Source organism: Sphaerodactylus townsendi, linkage group LG06 (assembly GCF_021028975.2).
Source record: "Sphaerodactylus townsendi isolate TG3544 linkage group LG06, MPM_Stown_v2.3, whole genome shotgun sequence".
Classification (NCBI taxonomy): Eukaryota; Metazoa; Chordata; class Lepidosauria; order Squamata; family Sphaerodactylidae; genus Sphaerodactylus; species Sphaerodactylus townsendi.
The window spans coordinates 57995149-58012342 of record NC_059430.1 but is presented as its reverse complement, the minus strand read 5'-3'; the positions used below and the strand labels follow the sequence as shown (position 1 = coordinate 58012342).

The window sequence follows — 17194 nt, the reverse complement described above, 5'->3', positions numbered from 1 at the left end:
TTTTTACTTTTATATGGTTTTCCTTTTTGTAATATCTTGACGGTTCTTCTGCTGAAAGATTCTATAGGAATTCCAGAGTAACAAATTGTAACTATACATTTTGTTAGATCATCACCATCTCCTCAATAGGAACCCACAGTGGTTTACCACATTTCCTCCTCTCCTTTTATCCTCTCAACAGCCCTATGTGATAGGTTAGGCTGAGTGTGAGTGGTCGGCCAAGGACTCCCACCAAGCTGCCATGGCTGAGTGGAGATTTGGACCTGTGTGTCCCAGATCCCCCTACAGAACTATTAAACCAATTTGGCTTTCATAATTGAGGCATAGGGTTTAACATAGCTTTCATCTTAAATGGGCATGTTAGGTACAATTCTTTAATTAATATAAAAAAGATGGGAGACAGAAATCCACCTCCAAGCCTTTATTTTCGATAACTGCAGTGATCGGGAGCAATCCTCATCATTATAAAGCAATGATGGATGTTTGTTCAAGCGTAGCTCACAGGCCCCTAAAATATCTAAGAATCCCAGCCTCATTTTCCCTGTCCTTCACCCATTGGTTAGGCTGCCAAGGACTTACAGCCTATCCCGTTTCACATCTTATTTCTGCTACTTGTTTTTCCTCCTTATTTTTATTCATTATATGCTGACTGTACATTGTTCATTCTTTATGTTTCTGATGCCCTTGGCATATCCCATACAATTCTGTTTTCAACTTATTTCTATGTTATCTTCTACCACCATTCCTTATCCAGCTACTTCTCCCAGCATCCTGTCTCCTGTTTCCTTACTCTCTGTTACAGTGGAACACATTACTAATCTTAAACATGTCTAAAATTGTCTCAATACATTTATTTTTTACATCTCTCAGGCAGGAGGTGATTGGAAGGATAGGATATTGCATAATGTATTGCTGGGGAGGAAGGTTTGACTGTAGCTGAAATGCATTAGAAGGTTGTCTTTTTTTCACTGTCAGTGTATTGTGCAGTTGTATTATCAGGTATTATCCTTGCTTAAATAATTTATTGCCTTTATATTATTTCATTTGATTCTTAGTACATTGATCTTGATAAATAATTTTCATTTATTTTAATCCAGTTTTTGAGTCCATGTTGTTCCTTACTTGTATAATTCGGGACGAATTAGATGTCAATGGCCAGTTCCGCATGGGCCAATAACCATGGATATAGGATGGTAAAAAGAACAAACCTTTTTTTGGGGAGGGGGACTTTGCACAAATTCCGCCTCTAAAACAAGTCTGCCCCGTGTTATTTTCCCCAAACTGGGTTTTTTGAGAAGCATGCTATTAGTGAGTCTTTTGAAAAATCCTGGGTTGCAGCTGCTCGTAAATGAATGGCTGGCCAGAAGGCGCTTTATTCACCCCCTTTTTCCTTTTTTAAAAAATCTCAGGGCTTACATCTGCTTAGCTTCTCAGGTGCAGATGTTCATATCGTGAGACATCAGCATGGCTCTGGGGGTTCATTTGTGCATATTTGTATAGCTAAGCATGTGTGGGAAGTAATTTTTTTTTTAAGTAGACGCATCTCCGGCAAAGGTGCAGCAGCTACCCAGATTGCGATGCGTGTGAATGCAAAAGCGGGAAAACAGGTTACTTTATCCTGACTGCAGCCCATTATACATTTGCTGTGAGGAAGGGAGAGAGAACCATGAGCCACCTGGGTATTCTAAATATATGAGACCCATAACAAAACTTCTTCAGCTCTGCTTAGAAATGTGAAGGCTAGCAAAACAAACTGGAAAAAGGCAGAGAAAAAAAACTTTTTCTCACCAGAAAAACAGGAAAACATCGGGGACTACCAAAACAAGATGTAGGAAGGATATATTTTTTCTATTGTCATCACTGAAAGGTGCTAAGATAGCATAGGATCAGCAGATTGCAGCTTCCTTTCACTTTAATGTTGAGTGTTTTTCCACTTTGCTTGTAAAAAACTAAGACATTTTTACTGTTAAATTTGATCAGTATGCCAGTTAATACAATCTGAATGTTAAGTACACTACAAATTATGCATTTTATGTTACAAAACAGGAATATACATTTAAATTAGATAGGAAATTAAGTATTGAATATATTTCAGTTCCCTCTCCAATATATCTTCTGCAAACTCATTTTGTACTCATGGTTTTAAAATAACTGGAAAGTTCACACTTGTGGCTCAAGTATGCACAGTGTTTACAGAATATTGTGTGGCTCATGTGATGGGTGTGTCACAAGCACATGGTAGCAGTGGTATGCCTAGATGTGGGCATCTAGGCCCATGAACCTAGTTTTGATAAATTGTCTTGTCTGCAATTCTGCTAGTTTCCTTCATCAGAAGACTAGAAATAAAACAGCACTGAAGCAGAGGGGCTACATGTATATTGGAATAAGCATAGAATGGTGTAACCTCACACACTGGGCTAGACCTATGGCAAGCTAACCCACAAAGTTTTGCCATTACTGATGATTACTAATGTAGGGTTTTTATTTAAAGGAAATGGAAAGTTGCAACTTACTGTCTATAAATGCAATTTGTTATTTGAGACTGAACCATTGGATACTCACCGTGAAGAGTTCTTCTCCAGAGAGGCCAGAGGACATCTTGGAATGGGTGATTTCCCATCCATCATCAGGGAGGAAGGACTTAAGTCTCTCACTTCCTGTTCAGTGAGGGAATCGGCCATTTTTCCCAGAGCAAATTTCAGCCACAGTAAGAACTCTATGAAATAGAATTGTAACAACCTTAATAACATTATAACAATTGTAAGATAACCCTATCCCTAATAATCAGAACACAGAAAATGCAGAAGAGGTTAGTATGCTAAAAACCCATAATAACTAACAAACCACTTAACATAATGATGGGAACTGATGAAATCCCAGGGAGGGCCCAAGATGGCCTCTAAACTCTCAGGAGAAGAACTCTTCATGGTGAGTATCCAACGGTTCGTTCTCCTGGAGGCAGAGGCCATCTTGGAATGGAACCTCCTAGAGCAGTGTCCCTCAAATGAGAATGGGTAAATGATCAGTTTTCAAAGATGTGTTGGAGTACTCATCTGCCAAAGGCTGATTCAGCAGATGCAATTGAGTCCAGCTTATAGTGTTTTACAAACATAGAAGAAGATGACCAAGTCGCCGCTTTACATATTTCTTCCACTGTAGCATGAGAGTGCAGAGCTGCATTCGTTGAAGCACTTCTAATGGAATGGGCCATGATGTTAGGTGGAACAGTCTGACCAGATGCCTTGTATGCCTCTATAATACAGACTTTCAAGGTGAAACTCAGTGACGCTTTCAACATCTGATGGCCCTTGTTTGGAGGGTTAATTTTGATAAAAAGGTATTTGGAAGATCTAATGTCTGCTGTTCGAAGAATGAATGTCTTAAGAGACTGGTTTCAAGTAGATGAAGTCCAGTTTCCAGAAATAGAGCAGCATAGGGCACTGAATGAGGCAAGTCAAATGCTTTATGCAGGAAATTAGACTGAATACATTCAATGTCCCAGTTCCATGCCTGGATCCAGAGTGGAATGTCATAGAGAAGTTGTGGGCACACTTTGGTATTAAAATTTTTTAATGCTGCCAAGAGATACTTGTGTCCTTTTCTGTAAAAGAAGCATAGAATTGCCACTGTACTGGTTTTACTAGTTACTATGGCTTTATGCCTATGGGCAAACCATCCTGCCCTAAAATGGTAATTCAGGCCCAGGTATTTAAATAACTTAACCTGTTCTAGGGCCACACCATTGAGGACCCATTTTGAAGGACACCATGTGCTAGTACAATACATGATCTTGGACATAGCATAATTTAGAGTCAGGTTGTTGATATTGCAGTACTCAGCACAGCATGAGAGAAGACACTTAAGACCAATTCTAATGCAAGAGAGCAAAATCATATCATCTGCGTAGAGTAAGAGAAGGACTATCATGTTCCTTATAGTAGGACAGTGAGAGTCTACTTTTTGCAGGGAAGGGGACAGATCATGAAGAAGGAGGTGAAATAGTGTGGGAGCCAATACACACCCCTGTTTAACCCCTCTTTCTGTTAGGATCTTGGAGGTGACAAGCCCGTCACTAGTGTACTTAACTTGACAAAAAGTGTTGTTGTGGAGAGCCATTATCAGAGAAAGCAATCTTTTGTCCATATCCAACCCGCTTAATTTCCTCCATAGAAGATGTCTAGAAACAGAGTCAAAAGCTGCCTTAAGGTTAAGAAAGGCAGTGTAAAGTTTTTCTTTGTTTTTCTTTGTATATTTATAGATCAGGCTGCTCAGAAAATGGTTCCTTGTTTGAATCCAATCTGTTCTGGACCAATTATATTGTTCTCTGAGATCCATTTCAGCACATTGTCAAGCAGATGTTTTGTGTAGAGCTTTCCCGTAAACCAGAAAAGACTTATTGGATGATAATTTGCTGGGAGCATGAACTATGGATTGCCCCTGTCCATGCAGCAGGTATAATTCCAGTATTATCAGCAAAACTAAATAGATGTGCCAAAACAGGTGCCCACCAGTCTGCAAATGTTTTAAATAGTTCTGGAGGGAGAGAATCAGGACCAGGTGATTTGTTAGTCTTAAATTGATCAATAAGCTCCCTCACTTCTGCTATGGAGACAGGTGCCATTGGGGGAGGGGTTATCTCAAATGATATAAAATCACTTCCTTTTGAGGCAGCAGAGTTGTCTCTCAATAGCTCTATGAAATAGTTGTACCACTTATCACAGGAGATTATCACATACTTATCACATACTGGAACCACCTCCGTTTCACCTGTGAGAGCAAGAGTCTTTCATACCAGGCTCTAACTATACTGCATTCCTTGGAATGGTGGACCCATATTGAGGGCCAACTAGAAAGGATGGGACTTCCAATAGACTCCTTAGTTATGCTGTCCTGTAATGAAGTGTTCATCAGAATCAGATACAGACTCTATGATATAGAGTACCAGAGTCTGATTGATCAGGCTAGTAGATTCTGCTCACCTTTGTATCTTGACATTTCCTTGGGGAAAACAATCATATCAAACTATTTATATTTACTTCCTGATCCCAAACTGTGACGTGCAATCTCCTTGGCAAGATGTAGCATCATGCCATCTTCTCTGTGATCTGGTAGGGAAATGAAAATATCATGCCATGAAAGGCTTTTCATTTATAACATGAATTGTGATGAGTCAGTTCATTATACCTGCACAATTGTCCTTTATATAATGCAGCTTGGAGGAAGTTCCTGGTTCCTCTGTTGATTGATAACAGCATTCTCACAGACCAACAGAAAACCTTCTTCCTTCTGGACAATGGCTCAAGAGAAGTCTTAGAGTTGACTGCCAGGTTCCTCTGTATTGTAATTGCAAGGTGCTCTTAACATAATTTTTGAAACATTTTATTCAGTTTTTAAATCATCATTTTAGAGGATTTTTTAAATATAGATCCCATTTTTTTAAAAAAATAAATTTGTATTTTTTTAAAAAAAGCATGCATTATTGTTGCTATCTGAATGCCATTAAAGGTTTCAGTTCAGTATTGTGATAATTGTCTATTTCCTCCCTCATTGCCTGTCTCAGTAAATTAAGAATGGCATGGGGAGAGGAGGGCTGTTAATTCGCGGCATTGCTCGTGAGTGAAGGCAAGACTAACAGTTTCCCCACTCCCTCTCCTGTCTTCTGTGGGAGGATCTTGCCTGGTTTCAGCAGACTGTTGGATGCTGGCTGCCAGAGGTCGCACTTCTGCTGCTGGCAGATTATGTACCTCATTGGTGCGGCCTCCCATGTTGACGGCGCCCAGCATAGAAAGGCCATTTGGGCCATGCTGGGAACCATGGGATTTGGTGCACTTGAGGATTGCCACACTCCCAGCCTCAAGGTGTGCCCTCAAGGTGTGCCCATGGGTTCCCAGGTAAGCTTGGGCCTGATTAGCCCTGGCAGATCGGGTCATCTCCGCTGTGGCCCATGCAAAGGTCTCCTTGGCTGGGTAAAAGGACAATGTTCTCCTGCTCGAATTACTCTAAATGGCTGATAGGCTTTAAAGGCCCAGATGTCTTAGATTGGGGGGGGGGGCAAGGAAGGGAAAGGGAAATAAGTAACCACATGTTAAAGATAGTAGGTTAAATGAGAGCAGGAGTTAGAGAAAAGGCTGGATGGGTATGGATAAGATCAGATTAATCAGAGGAGGCAAGAGGGCCTATGCTAAGCTTGCACTCCATTTCACAACAAGAAACAAACTGGGGAAAATGGCCAATTCCCTCACTGAGCAGGAAGTGAGAGACTTAGTCCTGCCTCTCTGATGATGGACAGGAAATCACCCATTCCGCCTCCAGGAGAAGCTTTATTTACTTTAGCTGTGGTTCATTACAAGTGACAGGCCTAGCCAACAGAAGCTACAAAGAATGATACTTCACTTTTGGGAGAGGGTAGGGAAAGGAAGGGAAGTACTTCAGGTGGGCTTTAGAGACGTTAATTATTTATGCACATGATGATTTATGCACATGAGATGTTAATTATTTATGCACATGAGGATTTATATTATTCTGCCAGTACCAAGGTACAGAAGGAGGAAACTTACTGTATTACCTATCTTAAACTTCCAGGGCTTGACATAGGTCTTTTCCGCATGAATTAAATACAATATACTACGTTCTTGTAATTTCACACATTTTTTTCCTGTGTCTTTTTACAGAAACATTTTCCCTCAGTTGTTTTTCTCAGACCTTTACTGCAATTTTTAAAAATCTGTTTCCAAGTCCGCTTCCCCTGATCTTGCCATCATGATGAAACAGTCTTTATTTTTTTGCCACACCAAACACCTGGCCCTTATCCATGCCACTATGTAGTCCCAATCTCCCTTTTACCCATTTTCTCTTCCCCTTATCCACTGTTTTCAAGAGGAATTTAAATTGCATAAGTGATATAACAATAGGGCATGGCAAGAAACCAGGTCAATTGTATCAACGTTGTCAATTTCATCTTGAATCAGTGATGTAACATTAAGGCCAATATAAACTGTGTCCGCAGTTAAGAATGAGTGAAATTGACAACAGAAGTTGCTTTTGCAGGATAAAATTGACAAGAGTCTTTTGCAGTAATGCTATTGCAGCTCTAATTTGGCCAGAAAATGTGTTTTGCGGGATGGGTGGACTACATATTTCTGATGCTCCAGGTAATGCTGCATGCTCCAATAAAGGGGGTGGGGGTTAATTTCCATGTTGTGTAGGTAGAATTGTAGAAATGAAGGTTGAAATGTTTTTGAATTGCTGCTTCAGTGTACCAGTGCAGTAACTCTGAAGCACCTGCACAAACGAAAAAAGGGGTAGGTATGTTCTTCTGTGTCACAGATGACATCCTGCCACCATTAGGAATAATACGTTTTCAGCAGTAGCATGTGGAATAAAGGCAACTGAAGAGATAAGGAGAAAGATGACTGCAGAATGGAGGTGTGTGAAATGATTTTGCACAAAACATTTCCAAGTCATATAGTTTGGCCATTGGAAAAATCTATGGTAAGGTGTGTATGCGGAAAAAGCCATAAAGTGTCTTTAACAAACATAGTAAGTTATCACAGTTTTCCACAGTTAAAGAAGGCAAAACACTTTCCCACCAATCTACAGTCATATCTCCAGAAAACATATGTAAGCAATAGCTTCGAATGAAAATGTTTTTATTTGGTGCTGTACAACTACATTTCTGGATGGTTGACGCTTTCAACATTGTTACTTTAACTGTGCAATTTCTTTTTTTAGACAAGTTATCCAATCTGCTATTATTGAACCTCAGAGAGAAAACTCAAATATTTGTCTTAATATTACAATACTAATTCAAGATGAAATTGACAAAGCCAATACAATTGACCTGCCTTGTGTCCATGCCCTTTTGTTACATTACTTAAGGCCTTAGACTGTTTTATCTTTTCAGTTAAGATAGATAGCAGCAACTATCAGCAAAAAATTTGATAATTTTAATTTATTTTTTTAACCAGATACGATTATATGCAAGACCTGATGCTATTAGAAGAGGATCTGGGGATTATGCTCTGAACATTACTCGGAGACTAATTGAATTTTATGAAGACTACTTCAAAGTTCCCTACTCACTTCCAAAATTAGGTAAGCTTTATCGTTTCTTGTGAAGAGCAAAGTCGGTATATATATAGGATATGTCTTTTTTAGGGAATATTTAGGCACAGTAATTATTATATTAAACATTAGTTTTCCTGATGATTAGGAGAAGATGTCATTCCCTTGTTCCTAATTTAACCTTAAGGGTAGCTGGTAAGCAATGGTCAAATTGGTATGGACATAGTACAGTAGTGAAGAGCCATTCTACTGTTTACTTTCTGGATTTGTAAGGGAGTGTATGTGTGTGCATGTATGTACACACACAAATATATAGTATGTTGGGTTTGTATCCTCAAACCATATTTATTTGGTTATATTTATCTCTGTATTATTTACAAAACATTTAATCATATTTTTAAAAAATGCTTAAAACAATAAAAAGCAGTGATATATATATATATATATACACACACACACACATATATATGTAATAATATATAAAAAAATAAATAGCAGTGATATATATATGTAATAATGCTTCTTATCAGAGTGAATCATTCTAAAGAAATCATTGAGTCTGAGCCTAAAAGTATATGTTCTCCTCCTTTATTTTGTTAATCTTTTCAACAAACTGGAATATTTCACACTGTGTTATTATGGCTACCATCTTTAGGAATTTGTGGGACCATGATCCTGAAAGTATATTACTCAGCAGCTCTTTTTTGTTCCAAGTTTGTTCAGATTTTCAATGCCAGGTGTTCCTTCCTGGAATTCATGCCTAGTTATTAAAACACTAGCCTGCTGAGTAGCATTCTTAGCCTTGCATCTAATGGAACATTAATTGACACAGTTGCAAGTAGGTGTATTATGCGTTTTGATCTGTGAAATGCTTTTTTGTCCTCTCTTTATTGATGTGTTTCATGCAATACAACAGTAAAGTCAAATAGCCACCCAGAGGTTTGTTAACATAAGATTGCACTAATTGCAGTTTATTGCTTTGTAGTTTAATGCAGGTCTGCCGTTTGTCCTGTATAAGTGCTTATCAGGCAAACAGAATGTATGTCATAGACTATGTATGAGGGAATCTGTATCTTGAAACATATCAAAAAGTTGAAAGAAAGCCAGTGTCTTTATTCTTTGTTATCTGAAGGAAACATAGGATTGTTAACTTTGGATGATCACAAATGTAGACAGCAGGAAATTATTACAATATCTTTTCTCAATTATATTGTTGAGGTAAAATGTGGTTTTATCATTTAAATGATAAATGTGGCTATTATTGAAAGCAATTTACTGACCACAGTTTATTAAGGGAAACAATACTGTCAGGGGCCGGTGCATTGCCGCAACCTGGCCCACAGAAGAACCCTGATACCAGACGAGCTCCCAGCTGGGAGACAGCTGAGCTGGGCAATCCCCAACAGCCACCCTCCCCTTCCCCTGACTCACTGGGTGACTTCATGGGCCCAGAGGCTGAAGGTGGGAGGAGAGGCAATGCCCCCGCAGTGCCAGACCAAGACTGCACCAGGCCCAAGGTGGGAGGCGGAGCCACGGAGAGTCCCCACCGCACCGATGTGGACACCAGCGAGCCCAGCCATCCCCCGCCCACCAGAGAATGCCCGAGTTCCAGCCAGCAGAGCGGGGTGCGAGCTAAGAAGGAGGGGGTGTGGCCTGGTAGGGCCTGGGGAGGGACCTGTAGCAGCCAAGCCAATTGAGTTCGAGGGCTGGGGAGTGATAAAAGGGAGAAAGGAAGGGCAGGCGGGGAAAGCGAGCGGAAAGGTACGGAGAATTAGGCAGAGGAGAAACAAAGTAGAATAAGAGAGAAGCAGAGAGTTTAGAGGAGGCAGCAAACCAGAGCTGGCAGAGAGGCCCACCCCTTAGGGAAAGGACAGGGTAGGCCAAGTACTTTGGGGAAGAGGGGGCGAGGAGGGAACCAGTTGTAAGGAAAGTTAGAGGCCTCACCACCCTGTGTCTGCAACACCTAGCCAACTTAGGAAAATCCCCAGTCACCAGGGATGAGGACGAGCATGACAACGCCCGGGAAGGGATAGGAGGGATGGACCTGGGACCCCCACCGGTGACAGGAGAGGCAGGGAGCCACAAACACTAAAGCAGGGATCATTGATGTTTACTTCTATGAGAGTTATCTCTCTCTATTCCCTGTTCCTGGGCAAGTTTTGTTCTGGCCTCGAAATGGAACATGAACTTGTAAGAGCACCAGAAACGAAGGTGGCAGCTAAGCAGGACCAAGAAAACCCCCATGAAATAAATTTTTTTAAACAAAAGCTTTTAGCAGATCTTTTCACAATCTTCTCCTGGGTCTTTTAGGAGCTGGCTGAGCTACTCTGCAGCAGCTGGCAAATTATCAGTATGTGCCATGAAAAGCACACAAATGAGAAGTCTGAGAAGAAATATAATAGTAGTTATCCCATGTTTTCCACTGACAAGGAAGCATGGACTGATCATTTCCTAGTAATTTGAACCTGCAGTGACAATTCCTCCTCCCTCTCAGAGGAGGGAGAATCACTGAGATGGTCTATCCTCAGAAGCTTATAAAACCCGAGTTCCTGAATTCTCTTTCTGAGGACCTTCTGGCTGACAAAGATGGTGCACCTGTTGAGGCCTTGGTCTCTCTCTGGAATGGTGAGATGAACAGGACCTTTAACATGATTGCTCCCAAGCGTCCTTACCATACCTGTAGAACTCATAAAACTCTTTGGTATTCTACAGAGCTCCAGGCTATGAAACAGGAAGGTCAATGGCTAGAGCACAGAGGGCATAAATCTCGCTGCGAGACTGACTGAACGTAAGTTAGAGCACATTGTCGTGCCTATCAGGTGACAGTGGTGATGGCAAAAAGGCTTTTTTCTACACCACTATTGTAGTTGTCCAGCAGAACTTTTCTGTATCATGAACAGCCTTGTAAGATCAAGGCCAATGAGTCAGTGGCAGTGGCCATATAAAGTCTGGTGTGATGACTTTGCAGTACACATTGCAGGGCAAAATTGCTCAGATCTACAGGGAATTGGTGGCCACAATTGAGAATGGTCCAGAGGGGGTGTCCCGAAAATCATCTGGCCCAGTTATCTTAGTTCCGTTTCAATTAATGAGGCCTGATGATGTGGACAAGTTGCTTGCTGGGGTCCGTCCAAAAACATGTCTTTTAGATCTTGGCTTATAAAAGCTAGCAGCCTGGATGTGACAGAATCAATACAGGGATTAGTGAATACCTCTTTGAAAGAGGCAATGGTGCACTCCACTTCTTAAGGGATCTCCTTTAGACTGTGAAGATCTAAGACTGTGAAGATCTAAACTACTATCGCCTGGTGGCCAACATACTTTTTAAAACCAAGATATTAGAGAGGGTTTTGACTAAAGGCATGCTTGGAAGAAGCTGAGTATCTAGACCCATTTCAGTCTGAGTTGAGGTGCGATCATGGAACTAAAATCCCTTGCAATGCAATCCTGTTGGTCCTCCTGAATCTCTTGGCACCTTTGGCACTATTGACCACAGTATCCTTCTGAGAAGGCTACAGAGCTTGAGAGTTGGGGGCATTGCTTCACAGTGGTTCTGCTCCTACCTCCAAGGCCAATACCAGAGAGTAGTCATGGGAGACTCTTGCTTGACACTGTGGGTACTCACTTGTGGGGTCCCTTCAGGATTGATTTTGCCTCCCATGCTTTTTAACATCTGCATGAAGCCACTGGGGGAGGTTAGCAGGAGATTTGGAATAAGGTGCCATCAGTATGCTGATGCCACTCAGTTCTATCTTTCCATACCATCTGAATCAGAAGAAGCAGTCAATGTTCTGGACAGGTGCTTGGAAGCAGAAATGGGGTGGATGAGGGCCAATAAATTGAGGCTGAATCCAGACAAGACAAATGTGCTGTGTGTCAGTGAGCCTTGCGTTCATGAAATGGGGAGATGTCCTGTTCTTGATGGGGCTGTATTGCCTTGTAAGGGATGGGTGCAAAATCTGGGAGTGTTCCTGGGGCCTGTTATGAAACTTGAAGCTCTGGTGGAGGTGGTGCCAGGGGTACCTATTTCCAACTCAGGCTGGTTTGCCAGCTATGGCACCATCTAGACAGAGATTACCTGGCTATAGTAATCCACACGCTGGTAACCTCCAGATTGGATTATTGTAATGCACTTTATGTGAAACTGCGCTTGAAGATAGTTCAGAAACTGCAGTTAGTGTAGAATGTGCCGGCAAGACTGTTAACGAGTACTGCTGTCCGGATGCACAACATACCTGTCTTAGAAGAACTGCGCTTGCTGCCAATTTGTTACCAAGACCAAGTTAAGGTGTTATCTCTCACTTACAAAGCCCTAAATGGCATTGGCCCCAAATATCTAAGTGAATGCCTTCTCCCTAATGCCTACCCCAAGACCAGCAGATGAAGCCCTTTTAGTGGTCGTACCACCGCTTTTAGTGGTAAAAAAGATGGAAACCCCAGATAAGATTTTTTTCAGTGGTGGGCCTGAGGCCCATCAAGCATCTTTTCTAAATATATTTAGAAAATTGGTAAAGATGCACCTTTTCTGGTTATCTGACATTGTAGAACTTCGGAGATATGTCCTGCATATTTGTTAGATAGCTCACAAGGGTTTCCTGGTGTGTGCTTCCAAAAGTCAGTACTTCCTTGATTAGACACAGACTCTGAAATTAACTTCCTGTAAATTTGTCTGTACTTAACTTGAAATCTTTTTGGTTGGCAAACATTATTGTTTGTCAGTGTATCATTTATGTCTTCTTTGGCAGTGTTTACAGGTACAAATATATACTTTAACATCTGCTTACTTGGTTTACCTGTGCAAAGTCTGCATGGATTATGGGATCTTCTTCTTCTTGGGCTGTATTCCCCTTGAGGGGGTTAGCACTGACATTTTCTTTGCCAAATAGCTCAATTTTGGACATTTTCAGTAGTAAGGTTGACAACACACATGTTTTCAGTGTTGTCCATCCACCTTTTCTTTGGTCTTCCACGTGAGAAGTGCTGTCCACCCACCTTTTCTTTGGTCTTCCACGTGGGTGGTGGCCTCCAGGGTCAAAGTTTAGGGCCGTTTTTGCAACAGACATCTCCTCCAGGTGCATAATGTGCCTGTACCATCGGAGCTGTGTTTCCCTCATTTTGTTTGTAATTGGTGTAATTCCAAGTCGTTGTCGTATGATTTCGTTTATAACACAATCAGAAAGAGTCAAGTCAAGCATCCACCGGAGCATCACATGAAGAGTCTGTTCATGTTTCTGAGTTGTTGGCCAACCTTCTGTTCCATATAGAGCTACAGGGCAGATAACAGCCTTCAGCTGTTCAGGTATTCTTTTATCACACAAGACTCCTGTGGTTTGCCGCCACTTCATACATGCTGCATTAACTCTGGATCGAGCATCTTGTAGGGTATCCCCATCTGCTGAGACCAGGGATCCAAGGTATTTAAACTGAGTGGTCTTCTTCAAGTCCTGGCCGTTAATTTGGATTGTTCCATCTGTTTGAGGGCCACATTCAAGTTATTCTGTTTTTTGTAAATTTAGCTGTAATCCATAATCAGCTAATCTGTTGTTCCACTCATGTGATTGTTGTTGAAGAACTGCATGTGATTGGTTAGCAAGAGCCACATCATCTGCATGAAACAGTGGCTGAATTCCCACTGAAAATTTAATCTAGATACAACCAAGTTTCAAAAGAATTGGCACCTTTTCATCCAGGTTCCAACATTCTCACTGCAGTTATATTATTATTATTATTTATTAATCATCGGGAGAGTCTCCTACTGATACCACCCAGGTTTTGTGAAGTTTGGTCCAGGGGGTCCAAAGCTATGGATAGTTTGGCTCTGCAATTATAGTTAAGCCCATTCCAGAAATGATAATCCAAAATGGAGACAAAAGCTAATTGGATAGATCACATTTAACTTATGAGTTGCTAAATAAAAATATCTATGCATCTATGCCAATGTTGGAACTTAAGCTCAGCAAAAGACCCCTCATATGCCAGAGGAAAAATGTTGTAATAACGTACAGCACTTCACCTGTGAAAGACTGAAATTAGCCAGTGAAGTGGGTCGAGAGAAAAGAGAGTATTATAGACACCAGGAGTACAATAATTGGAATGAATTGTTGTTTGTGTAATGTAGAGATAGGTATTTGTATTGAAGTTGTCTTATTCTTTATGGCAGTACTATAGAGATCATTTATTTAAAAGTCTGAGGAAGACAGCAGTCGAAATCACTTATATGCGAAGGCGTTCCATTTATTTTGGGATTCCAGTACAGAGTTTACCTTGAACAGCCGGAGGGCGAATCTACAGGAACTCCGAGTTCGTCATTCTTCTTTCCAAGTTAATAGTTTTTCTTACAACATTGATGACTGTAACAGAATTTTGAATAGTGTACATATTGATGTCTCTGTAAATTGGAAAACAAATGTTGAAGGAGATTAGCCGGGTTATGTAAACTTATGTAAGAAACAGATTCGCACTCATCAACATGCTACCTCCCTTACGGAATATGTACAGGTGAATAGAATCCCTAGGGGTCTCAGGATCCATAAAGATCCAACTTTGTTTAACAACTATGATAAGTTTAAGGTCTGTTGTACCAACATTTTGAACAAGTGTTCGTTGGACCTTATGTTACTATTGATTGAAATAGCTTTGGAAGAGGAGAAGCATATAGTGAATGATATTAAGATTATGGGAGGTACATTGAAAAGCTCCTGTTCCTCCCCAAAAGTGTTTGAAGAAAAAATGGGTGAGATCCAAAAAGACTTAGAGAGCTTTAAAGGGAGACTTCAGGACTATAAGAGCAATAAATTTGCACGCGATCAGCGTGATTATGATAATAATAAAGTATACAGATGGCAGTTTGATCAATTCAGCTTTTTATATTTCGTTATTGTTCAACAGAAACCCAGTGCTGCACGTTATTACAACATTATATTTACAAACATAACTGTCATACATAACAACTAATCATATAATGAATCAATCTCAATTCATGCTTATAATGATCAGCTATACCATTCAACAAATAGACTTGTGTCTTATGTCCTTTACTGGTTTGCAGTAACAGACCTGAAGGACGCATATTTTCATGTAGCTTTAAATTAAAATTGTTATCAATACCTCAAGTTCACCGTGGGTGACCTGATCTATGACTTCTGCTTCCTTCCCTTTGGTCTGTCCTCAATCCCATGGGTCTTCACTGAGGTAATGGCAGCTGTGGTACAATACCTATCTTTACAAGGTTATATTATTTTCCTTTGTTTCGATGACTGGCTCTTTGTCTCCCACTCAGCAGACAGTTTACAGAGCCAGCTAGCAATTGCCTTGCACACATTTCAAGCCCTGGGGCTTGTTATCAATGAGGGAAGTATCTATGACTGGTGTTCGACATCTGTTTGTTTCCCCTGTAGTGCACCAGTGGAGGGGTGGGTCCACATTCCTTTGAAGATGCCTTCCAGATTGACTGGTCAGGACCTCTGATGTATGCCTTTCCACTCATGTCCTTCATACTCAAGATGATTGCCAAGGCCAAGTCAGACAAGGCCAGTCTAATCCTAATTGCCTTCATCTGGTCTCAGTTACTATGGTTCGGTCCCCTGTGGAACTTTTTCAAGGGAAGATACATATGGTTACCCCTGGCAGCGGACCTCCTGAGCTTTGGGCAGGTTCTTCACCATGATGTCACTTCCCTACACTTCCCTACAGCCTGGCTCTTCTCTCCCTGACAAGTTGGCCAGATGAGGTTTTGTCTGTATTGCTTGCTTCCATCAGAAAGTCCTATGAAGCCAAATGGGCCAGATTTGTTTCCTGGGCAGAATCTGAAGGTCTAGATCCCTACTTCTGTCTGGTTGACAAAGTTCCTTATTGTTCCTTAAGAGGTCTGCCTTAGCCAACTCTTCTGTTAAGGTGCATTTGGCAGTAATATCTGCTTTCCATGACGGCACTGGAACCCACTTACTATTTTTACTTCCTCTCTCTAAGAGGTTCCTTAAAGGTCTTCCCACCTGTTAAACCTTGATACCTCAGTAGAGCTTTACATTGATGTTAGCCCAACTTACCTGAGCTCCCTTCGAGTTTATGGCTTCAGGCCATCTGCAGTTTTTGTTCCACTACGCACAGATAACTACAGTGGTTTCCCACCGGCATATATGATGCTGGTGGCGCCCCGGGGCTGTTTGCACGCTGAGGTGCGAGAGGCCCCAGAGAGGCCGTGGCCTGTGGAGGCGCCTCTATTTTATGCAGGTAGAGAAGGTAAGTGTGGGGGGAAATGGAGGTGCCGAAAAGCGGTGCCTCCAACCCGGTGCTGTTTGCACAGTGCCGGCAGGGAATTGCTGTTTCCCAAAAGCCTCACTCAGGAAAACAGGTAGGAAAACAGTGTTTCCATCTGGGGGTGGGTTTGAAAGCATGGCGCTGCCTCATTGTGCCCCAGGGACGGCGTTTACCATTCCTGGGGCACTGTTTTTGGCCAGTACAGAATCCGCCTCTGCTTACAAAATGGCCCTCCTGGTGGCATTAGCTCTGCATGCAGAGTCAATTATTTGGGGGTCCTATGTTCTGACCCTCTGTTCACAGCTTTTTTCTGGGCAAGGCAGTTCTTAGGCCTAGCTTTGAACATTGCCTGAGGTGGTGGTCTGATTTCACCTCTCACAGATGTGGTCTTTCCAGTTATTTTTAAGGATCCCCAGTCTTGTGCAGGCAGAACTAAGTCCTTTAGGAAAGACTCTGCACTGTTTGTCTGTTTCAGAGGATCCAAGAAGGGTTCCATAGTCTCTGATCCCACCTTGTCTTGGTGGGTGACATCTGCTATTAAATCGGCTTACCGCAAGGCTGAGTTCCTTGAGCTATTGCTGTCAAAGCACACTTTACTAGGACCCTAACTGCATCAACAGCTTTTAAATCTCATGTGGACCTTAATGTCATCTGTAAAGCAGGAATGTGGTTCACTCTATTAACTTTTATCAGGCACTGTGTTGTGGACATCGATGCTAGGGCTGAGACGAATGTGCTCAGTGGTGGGATTCAGCAGGTTTGCACCACTTCGGCAGAACAGGTTGTTAAAATGGTGCTTGTAAACAACCAGTTGTTAAATTATTTGAATCCTACCACAGGAACCAGTTGTTATATTAGTTGAATACCACCACTG

General features: G+C 41.5%; 1 protein-coding gene across 1 annotated transcript in view; it reads left to right on the top strand.

The window, feature by feature from the left end:
- The window catches only part of TRHDE (thyrotropin releasing hormone degrading enzyme), a 329142-nt gene that overhangs the window by 73309 nt on the left and 238639 nt on the right, over positions 1-17194 (top strand). The window contains exon 3 of the mRNA XM_048502230.1: positions 7968-8094. Coding sequence (XP_048358187.1) covers positions 7968-8094 — 127 coding nt within the window. The remainder of the gene's footprint in view (positions 1-7967; positions 8095-17194) is intronic.